General features: G+C 37.3%; 2 protein-coding genes and 1 long non-coding RNA gene across 4 annotated transcripts in view; 2 read left to right on the forward strand and 1 right to left on the reverse strand.

Moving 5' to 3' along the window:
• Positions 1-145: 145 nt before the first annotated feature.
• On the forward strand, positions 146-5304 carry LOC106937211 (cGMP-dependent 3',5'-cyclic phosphodiesterase-like). The gene is made up of 7 exons (XM_015018612.1): positions 146-277; positions 564-638; positions 742-841; positions 2650-2762; positions 3444-3482; positions 3602-3708; positions 4753-5304. Exons 1-7 carry the CDS (start codon positions 161-163, stop codon positions 4985-4987), a joined length of 786 nt encoding a protein of 261 aa, XP_014874098.1. The 5' UTR covers positions 146-160; the 3' UTR covers positions 4988-5304.
• Positions 5305-7289: 1985 nt separating this feature from the next.
• Positions 7290-8960, reverse strand: LOC106937212 (uncharacterized). Its single transcript, XR_001422341.1, has 2 exons — positions 7614-8960; positions 7290-7581 (listed from the first exon to the last, which is right to left on the reverse strand). It is a non-coding gene; the product is annotated as an uncharacterized LOC106937212 (long non-coding RNA).
• Positions 8961-12654: 3694 nt separating this feature from the next.
• cul3b (cullin 3b) overlaps positions 12655-19757 on the forward strand; it is a 23806-nt gene continuing 16703 nt past the window's right edge. Inside the window, exons 1-3 of one of the 2 annotated variants that reach the window (XM_015018613.1) lie at positions 12655-12962; positions 15665-15862; positions 19215-19328. In XM_015018613.1, coding sequence (XP_014874099.1) covers positions 12900-12962; positions 15665-15862; positions 19215-19328 — 375 coding nt within the window. In that variant the 5' untranslated portion in view covers positions 12655-12899. Of the gene's footprint in view, positions 12963-15664; positions 15863-16888; positions 17089-19214; positions 19329-19757 lie in introns of those variants that run through there. The other variant, XM_015018615.1, reaches the window with a different exon arrangement.

Below are 19757 nucleotides of genomic sequence, written 5' to 3' on the forward strand. Positions count from 1 at the left end.
AAATCAACGATTCTAACTATTTTTCAACGTTGATTTAACATCATGTGCTATCTGGGTACTTTAAATCAACAATCTATCAGCATCCCTGTGCGCTTTTTAGTTTCCAAGCACAGCTGATACAAGCCGTTTCAAAGAAAACACTGCTGCAGTTAGCCCGAGGATGTCGCTTTCACTGTTTGTGGATGCTGCTGAAGGGACTCTGTCTCATTTTTGTCTGTTTGACTTTCAGCAATCAGTCCTGGCTGCTCTCTACAGCTCCGAGGGATCTGTAATGGAGGTGACTCAAGCTTGGAAATTTCTTTTTTTAAATTCTCAATTTCTTTATTTCACAATCTGAAATGCAAATCTGTATTTTTTTTTCTTTTTTTGCTTTATTTTGAATAAATTGCCTTTGACCTGCTAATATTATGTGCTACTGCGACATCTAGTGGCCAGAACAAAAAAAAGATATATTGTTTGAAGGAAGAAAATAAGATCCATCAAAATTTGTTTTGCCTTTGGCCTGCAAAACATGACTCAGCAATATTACAGCTGCTTTCTTCATACTCTGTTTGCTGCGACAGAGACACCACTTTGCCCAGGCAATTGCTATTCTCAACACACAAGGCTGCAACATCTTTGAGAAATTCTCCAGGAAGGTGAAATACAACATTTACATCAATTTCAGTAGCTCTCTAAACTTTTTTTTTTTTTTTTTTTTAATTTTTCTACAAACTTCTGGTGTTATTTCTATATTTCTAGGATTATCAGAGGATGCTGGATCTGATGAGAGAAATAATTCTGGCTACAGACCTGGCTCATCACCTTCGAATTTTTAAGGACTTGCAAAGGATGGCTGATGGTATGTGTCAGTAGTTAAGCATACGCTGCTGTGATCCAAGATGGCTTTGATCAGAACGTTCTAAACATAGCAATATCTAACACTTATTGGACAGTAGCTTTGCAACAATTTAAAGGTTTAATTTTGCTGTCATGTCAAAAAGAAAAAGATAAAAGTTTACTGTATTTTATCAGAATATTATTTGATAATCCAACATATAGTAGTGCAAAAAAATATGAAGTGGAAGAAAAGAAATGATAAAAATATATATTCAGCTCCTCTTAGTCCTAATACCCCTAAATAAAATCCAGTGCAAACAAATGACTTCAAAAGTCACCTAATTAGTAAAAAGACAGTAAATAGAGTCAGTTTGTGTGTAATTTAATCTCAGTACAAACCCATTTGTTCTATGAAGACAGAACATTAATTATAGAACATTATTATGAAGACCAAGGAGCACAGCAATGAAATCTGTGGTGGGAGATTTCAGGGTTTAGATACTTTTGCTAGATACTGCAGCACTGGATAAAAAATAAGGTTCTGCTTGAGGTTTTATAATAACTAACTAATATTCTAAAGATTTATGGTGAAGCTTGCAGCGTTCAGACTCGGCATTCTTAATAATCGTCCACAGTTGCTTACACTCTCGTGTGACTTAATTGGGTATAACGTCTGGGCCAGAGGTTAGTTACGCCTGAATGCAACCAATTATGAGTTATCCTGAGTGGATGCCTCTGCAGTGAATTCAGCTTAAGCTGCTAAAAGGATTCAAGGATACACAAAACCTCTAAATGAGTGAGAAATTCCTCTGCACTGCAGAGTCTGTGAATTTTAGACAGAAACAGATGAAACAAATTGCACAGGATTGGCGAGTTTGAGAGACTATCCATCCATCCATCCATCCGTCCATCCATTTTCTAACACCCTTGTCCTTAGTGGGGTCGGGAGGGTTGCTGGTGCCTGTCTCCAGCTAACGTTCCGGGCGGGAGGCGGGGTCACCCTGGACAGGTCGCCAGTCTGTCGCAGGGCATTTGAGAGGCTAAAATATGTATTTTTTTGTCATTAAATAATGAACTCGCAAGTTGTCAGACATCGATGATTTTATGTGTCCAACACCAAACTCCACCGATAATGCAGAACACAAACACAAAAAGTAACAAAAGAAGCTCAAATTTGAGTTTATAATGTGAAAATTTATGTGGTGAATTGTCAACAGATGGGGAGGAAATCGGAAGAAATATTGTCTTACTTCAATAACTTGAATATCTAACAAACCAGCACTCCAACCAAGGGTGGAAAAGTCCTCTGTGACTTTTTGTAATCCACAGCAGTGGTAAATGACTATTTGTGACAAAAAAAAAAAAAAAAAAAAGCAAGTCTTGAAGGATTGAGGGAAATGCAGTGATTTCTGCCCTGGTTCTAGCACTGCTTAAATTTCTCTTAATATCTGTGTCACCTTAATATATTAGGAAATCATGAAGTGGTTCAGTAAAACAAAACAGCAAAACAGAAGGAGCTGAGAGTACACACATAATTAGTCTGTGTTTTAGTCCTGAGGGTTCAAACTACGCTGTACTAATAAAGCCGGTAGAAAATGTGTTCCAAGGCAACATTGTTTCAGACAACAAATCATCATTCATAAATCGTAGTACCTTTCTGCTTTTAGGAAGAATCAGAAAAGTGACTTTTTAAAGTGAATTATCTCCCTCGTAAAACAATTGAAGGGATGATGATTAGAGCTTCAAAGATTTTTGGCTCTAAAATATGGTGTTTCTGATGTCAAACTGAATTGATGTGATATCACTGAATTGTGTCTGTGTGTCTTTTAGATGGATACAATACAAAGAGTCGCAACCATCACTCCTTGCTGCTGTGCCTGCTGATGACTTCCTGTGATCTGTCAGACCAAACCAAGGATTGGAAAACAACACGCAAGATTGCGGTCGGTTCATAGCCTACGTCAGTGGCTATACATCCCACTACACAGAACTTCTGCAGACATTTTATTGTTTCTTATTAGTACAATTATAAAGTTTTTCACAAACCAATGGCTGAACAGCAAATATTTGGAGACATACCACGAATGTAAATAACCTTTAAACTCCATTATACGCTCTTCTGTGCAATCACACTCCATTTTTTGGATTAGGTTTTTAATCTTGACTTGCCCCCCTTTTACAAAACCCCTGTAAACCTTGCCCTAAATCCTAACCTCAATCTCCAAACACCTAACGCCTAAATCAGATGCAGAGTAATCCTTGATCCCGAAACGAAACAAAAAAAAAAACAAAAAAAAACATGCACCTCTTTTATTCAGGAGAGATTACTGTACAATATCTGGCTTGTTTCAGTTGCAGTGGGTACAGGCATCACTTATAATAAAGGGGAACAGCAGGTGTTGTATTAGCAAAATGAAAAAAATAAAAATAAAAAATCAAGCTTGTGGCACGGCAGCCTGGTGTAAAACAATATCGTCAAGCATGTATTCAACATGCATTTGACCACTTTTAAGTTATAGTACAAGAACATGCTTTCATATTTGCATTTTTTAAACCCACTCACCATTCTGGAAACATGAAACCATGTGTGCAATGATATATGTATTGCCTCTGTCTGTCCGCAGGAGCTGATTTACAAAGAGTTCTTCTCTCAAGGAGATCTGGTATGTCTCAGCAGCCAAACGCTTTCTGCTGCAGCACGTGGCTGAACTTTGTGTCCTTATCCAGATTATTGAGCTCATTACTCATATCTGTGTACTGTGCGCTCGTTGCGTATGTGCAGGAGAAAGCCATGGGGAACAGACCAAGTGAGATGATGGACAGAGAGAAAGCGTATATCCCAGAACTACAGATCAGCTTCATGGAGCATATCGCCATGCCCATCTACAAGTGTGTACAAAACCGACTCCCTCAGGACACTTTACTCATCTCATGGCCAATTTCAGGGGGGCTCGTAACTTTATATTTTGCTGACAGAAATTGTTTTTTTTTTTTTATTAATTTGTTTTTATTTATTTATAATCCATATTTCTTTTCCAAACGCTGTTTTCAGTGCTCTTCACATTTCATGACTGGCTTGTGAAAAATACAGAAGCCAAGTCACATAGTTCACACAGGAGACCCGAGGAAGGAAAAACAGATTAAGTTAGGGGTAAACAATGTTAATGTTACTGCATTACTGTTGAGGAAAATTAAAGAACATGCCTCCTGGAAATGAGCTGATATGGTTTTTTTACCCCCAAAATACAAAATTAAGGGATTTTCTTTTCCTTTTTGTGAAATTGTGCAACAAATTCTTTAATGAAAAGAGAAGATTTAAGAGTTAACTGTTCTTCAAAGTCAGCAGGCTTCAATGCAGACACGTCAAAACTTTAAGTTTGAGGTTCCACCCAGAAAACTGTCCTATGTACCACGCTAACGTTTGTTTTTTCAAAAACTTCTCTGCATGCTCAGAAAACTTTTACATTTGCAAGTAAAAATGTTACATTTGCATTGATTTTTAGACACACTTAACTTTCAACATTATAACATATGTAGCTTTTTTTTATTATTCTTTTGTTTTGTTCTAAAACTCATGAGTTGAACAAGCTCTAATTGTGTTCTGTTTGAAATAAGATAAACAATTGTGTTCCTACAGGTTGAAATAAGTGCTAAACAATAAGGGGGAACACATTAGATGTTTAATTCCTCTAACTTTGCTCACAAATAGATTGAATGGTGATCAGATTTTGGGCTATCAATCATTTCTCTTTCTGTGATGAACTATGACAGTGAGTTTTTGGGGGGTTTTTCATTGGTCAGTGTTTCACCTGGTGCACAAATTTAAGATCACAGTTTAGATGTAAATAAAAAGTTTTGTCTTGACAGAAAATGACTTCAAAACAGACAGCATCTCTAACGGAGCTAATTTTCCTCCTCCCGCTCTCCTTGCAGGCTACTGTCCGAACTGTTCCCCGGCGCCACTGAGCTGTACGAGCGGGTAGCAGCGAATCGCGAGCAGTGGACCAAAGTCTCCCATAAGTTCACCATCCGCGGGTTGCCCAGCAACAACAGCCTGGACTTCCTGGACCAGGAGTACGAGCTGCTTCAGTCGCAGGGTGCTTTTGGGAGCGACGACCACTGCCTGAATGGCTGTCTGGATGACACAGAGGGAGGTCAGGGCCAGTGACAAACAGCGGGGCCTCCGACAGCGCGTTAATCTTGAAGTTTTCTCGTGGTCCAACAAGAGGCGAAGAATACTTTTCTAGAGGCCAAAGACAGGCTGGTCTCTGATGTCAACCAGCTGGCGTGCTTTAGTAGGCCTTGCAGGATGGAAACTAAATCAGACGGATGCTCTGAACCGATTCGTCTGAGTCACTGATTCGATGCTTGATGTCGCTTGTGTCAACCAGTCGAGGAGCGTAAAAGATGAGGAGTATCTTTTTACATGTCACACGTTCATTCGTACAGTACTGATCCTTCTTAAGATTGTAAAAAAAAATAAAACAAATCGACACATATTCGCACAAACAAGGTGGAAGCATCCGTAGTTGTGGCAAAGACTCCAGCGTGCAACAATGAGGTGAAGTGCTCTACTTTCCGTTACGGCGTGTGTTCATTTCGGTTGCCACAGATCCCACCTGCTGCGTATGAATGCATGACGGACGAACACCTTACCAGTTATAAACCAATCTGTGATCATTTGCCCCCATTCGTAGGAAACTAAAGCATTCTATTTTTACACAGTCATAGCAGATTTTTATATCCACCTCGTCAGAGTATGTTTAGGAGATTCATGACCTCTTTTTGTTCTTGTTCCTTCATTTCAGCATATAAACTCTTCTCTGTTTTAGTGGAGTTTAAGGGACATTTTTGACAATCACCCATTAATAACAACAGAGGCCATAAATTAAAAAAAATAAAATAATATATATATATATATATATATATATATATATATATATATGAACACATGCATTTTGTGAACATTAGTCACAAGTATTTGCCCCCATTTATTGTTTGTGCTTTTTGTTGCATTAAAAATGTTTAGATCATCAAACAAAATTTGATATCAGACAAGGGTAGCGTAAAGTATGAAATCATTATTTATTTTCTTTATATCAATAGTTAAATCCAAATTAACTTTGACCTTTGTAAAAAAAAAAAAAAAAAATTACTTGCACCCTGCATCTAACGACTGGCTTCAACAGATGCCATGATTTGCCTGTTTAAGGTCATGCCACAGCATCTATAAGAACTTTGCGTGCAGGATTGGATTAGGCCACTTCAAAACCTTTAGTTTGTTTCTTATTTTTTGAGTCAGTAAAAGGTGAACTTGCTGGTGTCAAGTGAGCTAAAGATAAAGATCAGAAACTGATGACTGCAGCCTTACTTTATGTTACAGAGTTGAATTTAATGACAGAAAATTGTTGAGGTCCTCAGGCTGAAATACAAGATGCCATTTTTGTCCATTGTGTTTCTTATATTTCAGTTATGAACACTGATCTTAACTGAGGCAGATACAGTGCTTTAAATGTTCCGGGTTCCTTTTTTTATGTCTTGGATGAACCATCAACATGCTTCTGCATTAATTATGATAAACCAATCTCTTCCAGGAAGGTTTAACCACTGCTCTATTTTTTTATTGCTGCCTACAGGAGTCTCATACCCTCACGAATATATTTGTGACCCTTCCCAGATTGAAGCTTGTTAATTACATTTTCCCATCTGTTCCTGAATTTCTTTTGGTTGGAGTATAATATGTTGCTTTTGTAAGCCTACTTCATGTTGCCAGACAGATTCTGTTCAAGTTATTTTCTGATGCTAAAGGTTTTACAATAATGAGGTTGTACTTAATGAAACTGAACCAAAAAAAATAAAAAATAGGTTAAGTCTCAGATAATTCTTAAATTAACAAGGGAGGGGCTAGATTAGGTTTTCACGCAGCACCAGATTAGTTTGGATAGATTTTTCCCTAATAAGTGAAATTATAATTTGAAGACTGCTTTTTGTATTTACTCTGACTATCTTTGTCTGATATTAAAGGTTATTTGATGCTCTGAAACATTTAATTTCAAAAAGAAAATGCAAAAACACAAAAAAATCTGGGACAAATATTTACTACAGCACTGTTTTGTTCATAATCCAAATTATTTAATTGCCTTTTTTGCATTTTTGTATATTTTTTTTCCTTTAATTAACCATTTGAAGACAAAAAAGAGAAGCCCTTTAAACAATCCATCTCATTCGTTGGTGTAACTGTGCAGTAGAGTGTGTTAAGTAGAGTGTGTCACTGAGTGTGTCCTATGGATCTGCCTTATTGCGTATCTTTGCTGCCTTTATTAGAGCTTTTAATATATAAAAGTGGAATAAAAAGTCTGTTTAGTATGTTTGTTGAATATTCCTATGGACACTGTGTTGACTGAGAACATGTATATTTTGTAAAACACTTGTTTAAAGACCTCAAAAGTTGCATCTTTTCACTTCTTTTCTATTCCTGCTTGTCTGTGCATCGTACATGAAAGCATTGTTACGTAGGAAACAACATAAGGAACAAAAAGAATCAACAAGAGATGTAGCCATGATAGAAAACGTCAAATAGGATGTGTTTTCCAGATTTGTGCATCATAAAAAAAAACAACTAAAACTTCAGAGAAATGGGGCTTAATGTCACAACATGCCATACTTACTTTCACATTAACTACAATGACAAGAATATGCTTCACAGTTAGGATAGGACAGCTTATAAAGTGCAGGGTCGTGTGTTGGTGTGCTATGTATGAACTCATGAATGAGTGGATGAACAAATAGATGACAAGACCTTGAAAAAGTATTCACACACTGTCATGTTACAACCACAAACTTCAGCGTATTTTAATGGATTTTATGTGATAGACCAACGCAAAGTCTTTTTATGTGTCCGCTACCTCCACAAACCTGCAAAATAGCTTAAATTCAGTCAGATTGAAAAGCAACTTTCAAGTTTGGTCTCAGACTTTTTTCTGCTGTTTTCCTTGGCTGTAATGATGCTGCTTATTCATTAATATTCTCTTATAAACCTCTCAAGCCTTCACAGAACAGCTGGATTTATGTTGAATTTAAATTGGACACAATTTAAATGTACTAAATAGATTAATTTTGGGGGTTATCATTTGTACAGGGATTTATTTAGGGATATCAGGGCTAAATGCAAATGCATTTTACATTTTTTTAGATTAATTGTGGGGGAAAAAATGTATCATTTCACTTCCACTTCATAGTTTAGCACTACTTTGTGTTGCTATATCACTAGAAATCCCATTGAAATCCAATTTGGTCTGTATTTGTTACATGATTAAATGAGAAAAGGTTCGACAGGTATGAATGCTTTTTGTAAGGGATTCTAGTTACTGGGGGTTTTCTTATTTTGCATAAGAATCAGAGTGTAGTAAATGTCAACGAAATTATCAGATTGAAATATGAGATTTTTCTTTTTATATGAAGAATCCCACAAAGGGTATTTGCAGGAAACATTTTGGTTTCTTTGGATATACCTGAACAGTGCTGGATGAAGGGGTTGAATCTGCCCTTCCTCTGCTTCGTAAACTCACTTTAAAAAGGCATCAAGGTGTGTTAAAAAGTCGCTTCTTGGTCTATCATTTTTCTCATTTGTCCCATCATTTGCTTCATATGTCCTTGCTTTTTTCTGTGCAATATGAAGCCTCTGTTTCTGTGACAATGCATAGATACTTGCGTACGTAAATAGGAGTTGCCAAAGGCTTTATAAATGTTAAATCACATTGTTTCCATGAAAAAAAGTAACTGAAATGGGACTTTTTTTTCCCTGCTACAAATGCTTTTCAGAGTTCAGACCTTTGACAGTTTTCTATGAGTCTGTGTTTGTCTGTTAATGTTCGTCTTAGAGAGTCAGGGCTAAATGTGCCAAGCAAACACTTTCCACTTCCTGGCCCAGCTGCAAGATGAAAGCCAGACGTGGCTTTAGGAATAGCTTGCTGTCAGAAGGCTGTTGGTGACCGCGCTTCATCATGTCAGCTTGTCCAGGAAGCATAAAGCCAATCTACTGTATTTCCTCTCATCACAGCAGGAACAGCAGGACTTAAACCTGTGATGCGATAACATTGTAATGATCACCTGTGATGTATTTGCTAAAAGTGGCAAGAATACACACACATACACACACACACACACACACACACACATATATGCATATATATATATATATATATATATATATATATATATATATATATATATATATATATATATATGTGTGTGTGTGTATTCTTGCCACTTTTAGCAATATATATTTGCTGTAAATAACAAAGTTTAAAAACACAAATGTTTTGATTGTCATCATTACAATGGGAAGTACTGTATTTTAATTCTGTAATGTATTTATAGTGTTTGCTACCTGATTTTTTTTTTTTTTTTAAGTTTGTCGAAGCCATTTTTGAGCAACCCCCAAGCCCCAAAATCTAACCTGAAGATTAGAGAAAGATATATGTGTACTTAGGATATAAAAAAAATATTCTACCACGGATAAAAATTCACACTACTTGTATAAATAGTGCTTAAGCTGAGAGGTGAATTTGGTCATCTTTAAAGATTTGTTTGGTGGGCTCTGAGTACTGTTGATCTGGTTCTTTTCAAGACGAAAGAAAACGTATAACATTTTGGGTTTTTTTTCTGTCTTTCTTTCTTGAAATAAATCTAGTGAAAGGTGCTTTGGTGGTTGGTGTGTGTTTGTACAGAAATGCTTCACAACGTAACTCTACCATAAAGGTCTACATGGGTGCCTGAAGTTGCATGCTGATGATACTAGCCATCACAAAGGCATCTTTGTGGAACCAGTTGGATCATGTTGCACTATTACATTGATGTCCATGTGAGAATAGGAAACAGTCCCATACCTCTATAAAAATTCCATGGTTTGGTTTTATAAAAGTAAGACCAAGACGAATAACTTTAGACCTATTTCTACTTTTAACTTAATTCATATCTTGTACAACACACACAGGATAGAAAAAGTAACTGAACTCTCCCCTTTGTTTCTGGTGGAGAGTAATAAAACACAAAAATCTAAATATTTTTAAAAGAATTGGACACATTTACTTAAGATGTCAGATTGTCAGATGGATCTCATTGATCAAATGTATCAGTCAGGAGAAGGCAGATATATACAATATAACATGTAACTCAGAGAAGGTAGTCATTATCCAGGGGAGGAAGTATAGCGTAATGGAAAGAATAATGAAAAGACAGGAAGTAAACATCTGCAACATTAAAGGAGCTGTGTTTTATGGCTGGTATTTGCTAAGTACTTTAATCACTTAGGCTATTATGTTGCTAAACTTAAAAAATGTTTAATTTGTTGCTTAGTCTGTTTGTGTCAAGTATTTTTTTTACTCTCATTGGGGTTTAAAAAGCCTTTTTAAATTGTATTTTTATCTGCTTTGTACCCATGTTATGACTTGTTGTTGAGTCATTGTGATGATCCACTGTACATTTTCATATTGCAGAAAAAAGTAAAAGCTGAAGTTTAATTGAAGTAGTAGAGGTGAGAACAATCTCTTGTAATCTCCAAGAAGTAGGTTTAGGTCTACCTCCAAGGACGCACATATTGCCATCAGCACTTTGCATTGAAAGAGCATCACAGGTAAGTGAGCTAATTATGGTAAGACTGTGCACGAAAAGAAAACCGTTTATTGAATCAAGAACATTACAGAGAGAGGTTCAGTTACTCTGAGAAAAATGATTTAAATGTCAGGATTAAGTTCTAAAACGATACAATTTAGGAATTACTGTGCTACCACCAGAGTAGAGCTTGTTTAGGAATGGCTGCAGGCAGGCTTGAATGTTTCTGCAAGCACAGTAAGATAGAGACTCTTTAATGCTGCTGCCGGTGTTAAAGAGGGTTAGCAAATGAGCCACTTCTCTCCAAGAAAAACATCAAGTACAGAGTGACATTCTGCAGTAAGTAGCACAATTAGACCAAAATAGTTATTTTCTTGGATTAAAGCCCCTTCAAACGGTTTGTGAAATGTGAAATTAAGGAGAAGACAGTGAAGGAACTTGTGTCATCCTAAGAAAGTGGATTCGCAATTTTGCATAAAATCAGTCTCATGAATAAAACATCTTCCAAGAGCAGCTTTGCCCAAAGATTTAGGACCAACACAGTAATGAACAGTATTCTTCCAGCATGATGAAGCACAAGGTAAACGTGATAACTAAATGCACAACAAAGAAATCCCCCAGATCCTAATCTTATTGAGAAACTGTTGAGGAGTCGCATATACTTGTTAGAAAAGCATAATGAGCACTGATTATCTCTTCATCATTTTACTTGTTAATGGATTTGATACATTGGACAGAAGGAGAATTTTAGTCATTTAAACTGATATGGTAGAAGTAGGGAAAAAAATGACAAGGGGGCAAATTTGGGATTGCTGTTCCAGAGCAAGATCATAACTCCAGCTCTTATTGGGTGTTTCCAGTCTGTATGGTCAATATCTATCAAAAGTGATCCAAGGAAGGAACAGTGATAAACTGGCAATAGGGCTATGGATGGCCATGGCTCCCTGATACACATGGGAAGTGAAGGCCGGCCAGTTTGGTCTGAATGAGCAGACAAACATCTGTAGCTTAAATTGCTGAAGACGTTAATGTTGAGTCTGATAGTGATAGAAAGAGATCAGAATGCAGAGTGCATTGCAATCTGTTTTAAATGGGGAATCATCAACCATTCAGGGTCATAATTTTCTGCCCGATTCACGTATTTCATTTTTTGTATTTTTTATAAAAAATAAAAAAAACTTTCACGCTTTCTAAATGCATATTAATAAATTTAGAAACATTACACAAAAAAACGTCAAAAAACGCAAAAAGGTCTAAAATCACTGCAGCAGCAAAGTTGACATAAAGTAGATTAAAAACACATTTTCTGTTTGGCAATCATGTTTTCTGGGTTGTGAGAAAAACCAAAATGCAGTCATGAACTTGGAATGAGTATGGTGGAGGATTTAATGATAATACAGAAAACAGAGGACAGAGTAACAAGAGGAATCAGCAAAGAACAATGGAGGCCAGTGAGTTTATATGCACAGGAAAGAATGGAGAACTCATTTTGAGTTAATCTGCAGTGGAAGAGAGCAAAGAGGAAGGCTGAGGGAAGATGAATAATAAACACAAAGGAAGCTGAACTAGACAAAAAGAAACTTCAAACCCAAGGGGTTTGAAGTTTCTTTTTGACAACAACCTAATAGAAATAAATGCGCAAAAAACAGAACACAGCAAAAAACTGAAAAACAAAACACAAGACCCTTCAGTATGACTTTAGTAAAAAAAAAAAAAAGTTGTGAAGTCTGTGAAGTTCTCGCAGTGGTGCCCAAAGTCGGTCCTCGAGGGCATCCTGCATGTTTTAGTTCTCTCCCCGGTGGTAGTTACAACCTTTTCAGCATGTCAATGTTCTTAGGCCTTCTAACGAGCCATCATTTGATGCAGGTGCGTTAAACCAGGGAGAGAACTAAAACATGCAGGATGTCGGCCCTTGTGGACCGACTTTTGACAAGGCAACTGCTTGGTTTGTGTGCTTTGGTTCTGTTCTTATAATTGGTGAAAAATCATCAATTTTTCATAAAAAAACAAAAACAATATCGTCCTTATGTGGAAAAATGCTAGATTGAATTAAAACTGAAAAAGTCGTCACTGTTTTAAATTTAAGTACACATAGGTCTGAAGTTTATTTGGCAAGATATGTAATATAGTAGCCTCTTAATAATAGTAATATTAATAGTAATAGTAACCTGGTGACAAGACATTAAAAAAAATGCAAGAAAAGCTAAAATGTTTCAACTCTTATCTGAAGTTCTCGCGTTAGCTGGGGAGCGTGATCTGCGCGCAGAGAGAACTGCAGGTATTTCGCCATTGCTGTATGAAGAGTTATCTGGCCTGGCATTCAGCTGTCAACATAAAACTTGCGGTGTGGGACGCGGAGCTGCGGGGTCGAGGGAAAGCTCGTCAGCTGCTCCTTGAACCAGTATCCACCCCTGTCCCTCCCCGGAGAACACTTTCATGTGAATACAGAGTCTACAGACGAGGCAATTATGTCCAATCTCAGCAAAGGCGGCACCAAGAAGGACACCAAAATGAGGATAAGGGCTTTTCCTGTAAGTGCACACCGCAGCAGGTGCTCCGGCTGTCCGTCGGGCGCTCACTCAATCCCCGTGGTCTCAACTGCTGGCTAAGCGATAGTAGGCCAAACAGCTGAGTGGCATATTCAGTTGGCTGTCCGTAAACAAAGTGCAGTCATCATATGTACCGTCGCCTGTGGTTGTTGTCGCGAAGTTGGGTGCCCAGTTTAGTATAACACCACCACATTTTCAGCGGTTAAGTGTCCGTTTTATTTTTCTAAACGAATAATTAAATGCAACTCCACCGATGGAAGCTAGCTAATACTGTCTGTCCACGTAGCCATGGCTAACATTCCCCCCCGCTCTTCTTGACACTTGTTTTAACGCCTATTGTTTGCAAAGATATAACATTCATTCATTTAGGCTAAGCTTTCCATAATATTACTATCTAAATGTTTAAAAGAACGACGTGTCGGTCACATGTAAGAACGATTAGCTGCGTTTCTACAGCTACCAATGGATGCTAATAACAACCAAATCCGCTAACCTAAATCCAGTTTCATTGGCATTGTATGTCTTAATGTTATTTCATGACTGAAATTGTAATATAGGGATTCTGTCCTCGTCCTCCTAACGTTGCCTTTTTCTGCAAATCACCCTAACATCTAGTTTTCAAGCTGATCTCATTCTGCATAAGCATCTCGACAGGCTATGGGAGTATTTAGCTTCTGCATCCATATTGCTGCTGAACTGGTTGTTTATGACTTGAGTTTATTATTGTTTAGTTACTTGTTTAGTGTTGTGATTGTGACATTGGCTTCATTGTTTGCTTGTGTCAATGCAACCGACTACACACACTGAGTGTTGCCCTGTCTAGACAGGATCTCACAAGCTTCATGACATGCATGTGTTTGTGCCTGTTAAGTCAGAAGCACACATTGTTTTTGCTCTTGCATTATTGTTTATTTGTTATTAGTTATCTATTTAGGCACTGAGTGACCTGGGGGGAAAGTATGCTCTCATCTAATCAGCCACTATATTGCAGCTGACCTACAAAATACCTGTAGGATGAACTTTTGGTTGTAATCCATGTTGCCAACCAGAATTTGGCTTGTTGAATTAAACCCACTCACTGTCACTTTGCCTTAATCTTCTTCTACTTTGTACCTGCAAGCAAGCTGTTTTTACACAACAACGTGCTGTAGCCATGGCATAAATGATTAGTTTTCTTGGAAAAGTATTTTTGATGCAACATCTGACCACAATTGATTGTGACTTATTGCTATTTTATAATCACCAATGGTGAATGGTTTACGCCATACCTTTTTTAAGTTATTGTTATAAAAGGACACCATAAAAATGCAGTACATTATATTGATAGGTGTCCATTACAAGAAGAGAAAGAGAGTAGCCCAAGTTTGATCAGGTTTTCACGTTCAGCTATAACAGTACCTGCTGGTAGGAAAGAAGACTGCTGTTTCTTGGTCTTCACTGCAGATACTTTATATTGACAGACTGAAGGGGAACAAGTTGGAAGTGCCCTCCACAGCACTTTTTCTAAACGTCTACTGCAGCTTCTACCTGAATCCTTCTCGAAGTCGTATCCTCCACTTTAACCAAGATGCAAATTTTGGTTTTCTTAGTCAAAAACAGTTTACTGTCAGTAATAAAAATCCTTCAGTCAGATTAAAAACAGCTTTGTAATTCCTAAAACAAGATATTAAGATCTGTTGTTTTCCTTAGAAGGTCCTTCCAGTAATGGATCTTTTTTTTTTTTTTTTGCAAAATTTGAATTAAAAGGCAGCATTGTCAAGAACAACCACCAAATAGTTGTAAGTGTCCACTAGTTAAAGCAGCACCGTTAATTACAGTCAATGCAGGTTGTGTTAAATGCTTCATAAAGTCAGTTAGCATGTGTTTAGCGTCCAGGGTGTTGTAAAAATGATTCATCACAACAGGTTATAAACTCAGCAGGTCCATTGTGATTCCCCTTCCCATTAAGAAGGCTTAGAATGATTCTGTGGTCTGCAATTTAATTAAGTGTTTGCTAGCTCACTATTAAAGCCAGTAGTGTATAGAAAATGAAGTAGTGAGGAGAAAAATGAGCTCTTTGATGATCCAACAGAAGGCAGCGATTGACTGAAAAACAGCTCTTGATTCACACACTGGTATCTGTACGTTTAAAAAGGGAAAGGAAGACCAACAACCATCTCTTATCTATTGTAACAGAATGCCAAGCATGTCTTAGGATATCCTACAAAACTTTGTGGCATAACTTGACTCAGTGCACGTTCAAAATAGAAAAAAAAGCACAGGGCTAGGCTTGTAGTTTAGCTTAATTGTTACTATGGTGTTTTATTGCAATACAAATGTGCAGATTTGGCATAAATTGTAATAATTTAAGTTGAGCTGGGGTCAGTTACCAATCAATATCACCCAAACTCCCTTGTTCTAAAAAATGTTTAAGTCCTCTGTCAAAGCAATAATGCAATCTACTGCTACTTCTGGTTCCTGTTCAGCCTTTGTATACCACAGAATTATCAAATAATACAAATTAGGGCATTATACACAAGCAGGAACTGGACGATAACTTAAAAACCTCTTCTTGCCACATAATCTATTTTATTTAATACAGAGATGTGTAAATAAATAACCAGAACTGATACAACGGTGAAGAAGATCATCTTTACTTAACTCTTTTTTGTTTTTGTTGTTGTTGGTTTGTTTTATTCTTACAGATGACGATGGATGAGAAGTATGTCAACAATATCTGGGACCTACTAAAAAATGCCATCCAGGAAATCCAGAGGAAGAACAACAGCGGCCTGAGCTTTGAGGAACTTTACAGGAATGCCTACACAATGGTGCTCCACAAACATGGAGAGAAACTGTACACAGGCCTGCGGGAAGTTGTCACTGAACATCTCATCAACAAAGTAAGAGCACAGATCACTGCACAAACGGGCCTACACAACTCCAGAAGGAGTCTAAAGGTCAAGTGATGGCAGATTGAATAAAGCACTTCTAAGTGCATCTGGCTGTGTTTTGAAAACAGGAATCATTTTTGGGAACGTTTACAGTTTTTTGCTTTATACCCTCAGTAATGACTTCTGGGTGACAGATTTAACCCGTAAAGCAGCCGTGGTGTTTCTTGGTTGGCCTGAACCTTCTTGTCGGAGCTTTCAACACTATTTCCTTCTGATTGGTCAAGTGCTTTTCTGTGTCTTTATTGTCTAATATTTAGTCCCAAGAGCAGTCAACATTTATTTTATTTAAATTTGCTAAATGACATATTGTGTTATCAGTACTTGATGGAGATTTCTGTTGGCTTGAGAATGAGTTGGCCGAGGCTAGAGACCAATTACTACTTAAAGTATTAAAGCAATACAATATCAGCCTCTGAATATTTCAGAGGTTTTTATACACGTGGCACAAAAATGCACACCAAATCATGTAGAAATATGAATATTTATGTTGGTAACAACACATCAATACAACTGAAATATAGCTGTTTGTTTTGTGAGTGCTCCATGCACTGACACCTCTTTACATTGGGGAAGGACGCAGTTTCACACTTCTAGTTTTAATTTGTCTTCTGCACCCTTTAACTGACAGTTTGGACGTTTATTTTGAGGTCTGTGTGATGTTAATTTTGTGACCTTAATCTGGCTTCAGGGGTTCCTACAGCTCAGAGCTTTGTCACTGCATCTTTTAGCTTCTGTTTCATCGTACTCTTTAAAAGTCAGCAGCACGTCATATTTGGTTTATATAACATGGGTTTTTACGATAGACATGCAGCGTCAGCTGTCAGGGGATTCACTTAAGGATTAAATTTGCTTCTTTAGGTGTACGTTATTGTCACAGAGCAAAGATGGCGGTAGTTCTCAGTAGCATCTTTTAAACATTTCAAAAGTAAATTTTACAGTTTGTTAAACAAACCTTGTTAAAATGCAGGACCTGCACAGCAATTTCCTCTTTCCTATGGCTGATTAGGTAGTTTCCAGGTTTATGAGGGTGGGATGCAGAGAAACCTTCAGTCGTTTTAAGCCATGTAATCTGTAAGGATACTTAGAGGCCCAAATATAATTTTAACAGTACATTTTACAGATTTGAGCTTAGGGATGGCCCATCAAGATTCTTTAAGATGCAGAGCAGCTTTCAGGTACGATGTCTTAAGTTTAGAAAACAAACACCATGCATTTACTAGAAAATAGCCCTTCATTCAGACCTTGATCTACATTAATGTGGTTGTGCCCTGTTTACTCAGTCGTGAATGATCAATGACTCTGCAGCATTTCTGCAGTACAGCTTTAATATGTTGCTTCAACTTGTGGTCAATTGGCACAAGAAAACTACTATGGTGTTCAGACAGTATGTCACCTTAAACAAATGGCTTTATTACTTTTTTGAAAGATACATGCTTCAGTAAACTTGCATCTCTTCAGGATGATTGTATAATCCTTTCCTAAAATGCTTTTTTGATTATAGTTGCACATTCCCAACGGTTTTCATATGACCCCTTGATAATTTGACCTGAACATGCAGTTGTGTAGTTATCGATAATCATGAGGACGAAAGTAGCAGAAAAGTTATTTTCCTCCTTTACAACCTTAGCACTCTGCTTTGAAACTGCATGACTGGTGTCTTTACTGTGCTGCAGCTGTCTGTGAACACAGAGAAGGTGATGGCACAGCGATCAGTACAGTCTCTTTCACAGTGACTGCCATCGTACATGATGAAAAACAATAAAATAATGTACACAGCCTGTTTTGCAGTTTTAAATAAAAAAACTGACCTTGCAAAATGTGCCTGCATGGCTCACTTGAAGTGCATCTGACATAAAGCTACAGACAGTATTCGTATCAAGCATGTGCAGGAGTTGAGTTCATTTCAGGAACTTTTAGAAATAAGAATTTAGAAAATTCCTGCAATTGGGATATCCCTAGCTGGAGTATAATTAAGGCTCTTGTTAAATAGCAGTGTAAGTTCAACTTTTCCAGCTGTGTATTAATGACTACATTTCAGCTTGAGAGTTATTTGATCAGACTAGAGTGTGGAATCAACTGAAGATTTTTATATGAAGTTTCAAATCTGGAAAATAATGTAAAACTGTTTTTGGTACAATAGTATCTAGGAATTGTACTAGATACTTGCATTTTTTTGTGTTGCTGTATAAGCGACACATTTGATCTTGTTTTGCCACTCCACTAGGACTGCTCAGCACACTATTATTCCACCAGCAGCATGTGTAATATCAATATGTCAAAAGGCTGTTTAGAAGACTGTGTCTGTCTGCTATTATATTTAAAGCTTTGCATGCCTGTTAAAACATAATTTTTTCCCTCTATGATAGTGTTTTGATCAGATTCAGGAATACCTCTCTGCCTGTTGGATGCAATCTGACTGCAGGAGATGCCCAGATCTCACACAGATGATGATACTGAACTAACTTAAAGTCAGTCTGTTGGAAGCATCACAACGATACAAGGCTCTGGAAAATCTGAATTTATTATTGCTGATGTTGCAGTATTTTACAGTAGTACAAGCTTCTGATAATTCTCCAATAATTTGAAACCTTACACTCAACCTAATCCATATTTTTCTTTAAAGCATATCTTCTACTGATATTTTACTCTTTGAAAGTTATGTGACCTCAGGGACTGAAAAACAGATTTACTGCTCGTTAATATCTGTACAGACACCAGTAGAGTCAGTTGCTTATTAATTACTAATGGAGATGCATCACATCCTTGTAGTTATTCATTTTTAATAAATTAATTGAATTAAACCTTGGACAAATTAAAACTTGTAAGACAAACTCCCTATAACCTCGGCCTTTTTAACCTGCAAAATGACAAATTTCTCTATCTCCCTCCAAGATCTGATTAGAATCCATACAAAGAAAAAGTTGGATCATTTATGTGCTGAAATTGATGTGACAGTGGGTAGCACAGGTGATAATTCATCATCACTGGCCTAAGGGGGAGGAAAAAAGGGAAGGTCAGTGTGCCCTGAAGTTTTTTCTCTTCTGAGGCCCTGAGTTTCCAGTGCTGACTCACACTGCAGTGTCACCAGACTGCAAGAAAAGCGGTTGTCAGTAAACGGCCAGGAAGGGGGGCAATAAGAGGCTGCGCTGCAAACAAATCACAGCTGTCTGACTGTTTCAGGTCTTTTTTTCACTCTTAGATATTACATGTGAGAGGGTTATTTAGTTCTCCTGTCAGAGACAACAGAAACATTCTGTAGTACAAACTATGTGAACATTTTGTTGTTGTTTTTTTCTCTAAGGTACGAGAAGATGTCCTAAACTCTCTAAACAATAACTTCCTCCAGACGTTAAATCAAGCGTGGAACGACCACCAGACTGCGATGGTGATGATCAGAGATATCTTGATGTACATGGTGGGTTGACATGTTGAGTAGTTCCTGTTTTTAATTAACTCAACAGTTGAACTGTGTAAAGATCATCTGAGGGCAGTGGTATCCAAAGTCGGTCCTCAGGAGCCAGGACTCTCTTCCTGGTTCAACACCCCTGGATCAGATAATGGCTCGTTGGCAGCAGGAGGTAGCTACTACCATATGACCTAAAATAGGTCACCATATGACCTATTTTATATGGTCATATGGTGACCCATACCTAAAATAAGGTATGACAGCCTATATTTTAGGCCATATTGCTTTCATGTGTATGCATATATTTATTTACATATACACTTTTGTATATATATTGACATTTTCATATTTATATTTCTTGTTTAGCTTGTATGTAAACATACAAGCTGCCATGACAGCTTAAATTTCACACTTGTGTGACTAATATAGGATCATCTT

Source organism: Poecilia latipinna, unplaced genomic scaffold, assembly GCF_001443285.1.
Source record: "Poecilia latipinna isolate Pla-1442-1.1 unplaced genomic scaffold, P_latipinna-1.0 Scaffold2296, whole genome shotgun sequence".
In the NCBI taxonomy this organism is placed as follows: Eukaryota; Metazoa; Chordata; class Actinopteri; order Cyprinodontiformes; family Poeciliidae; genus Poecilia; species Poecilia latipinna.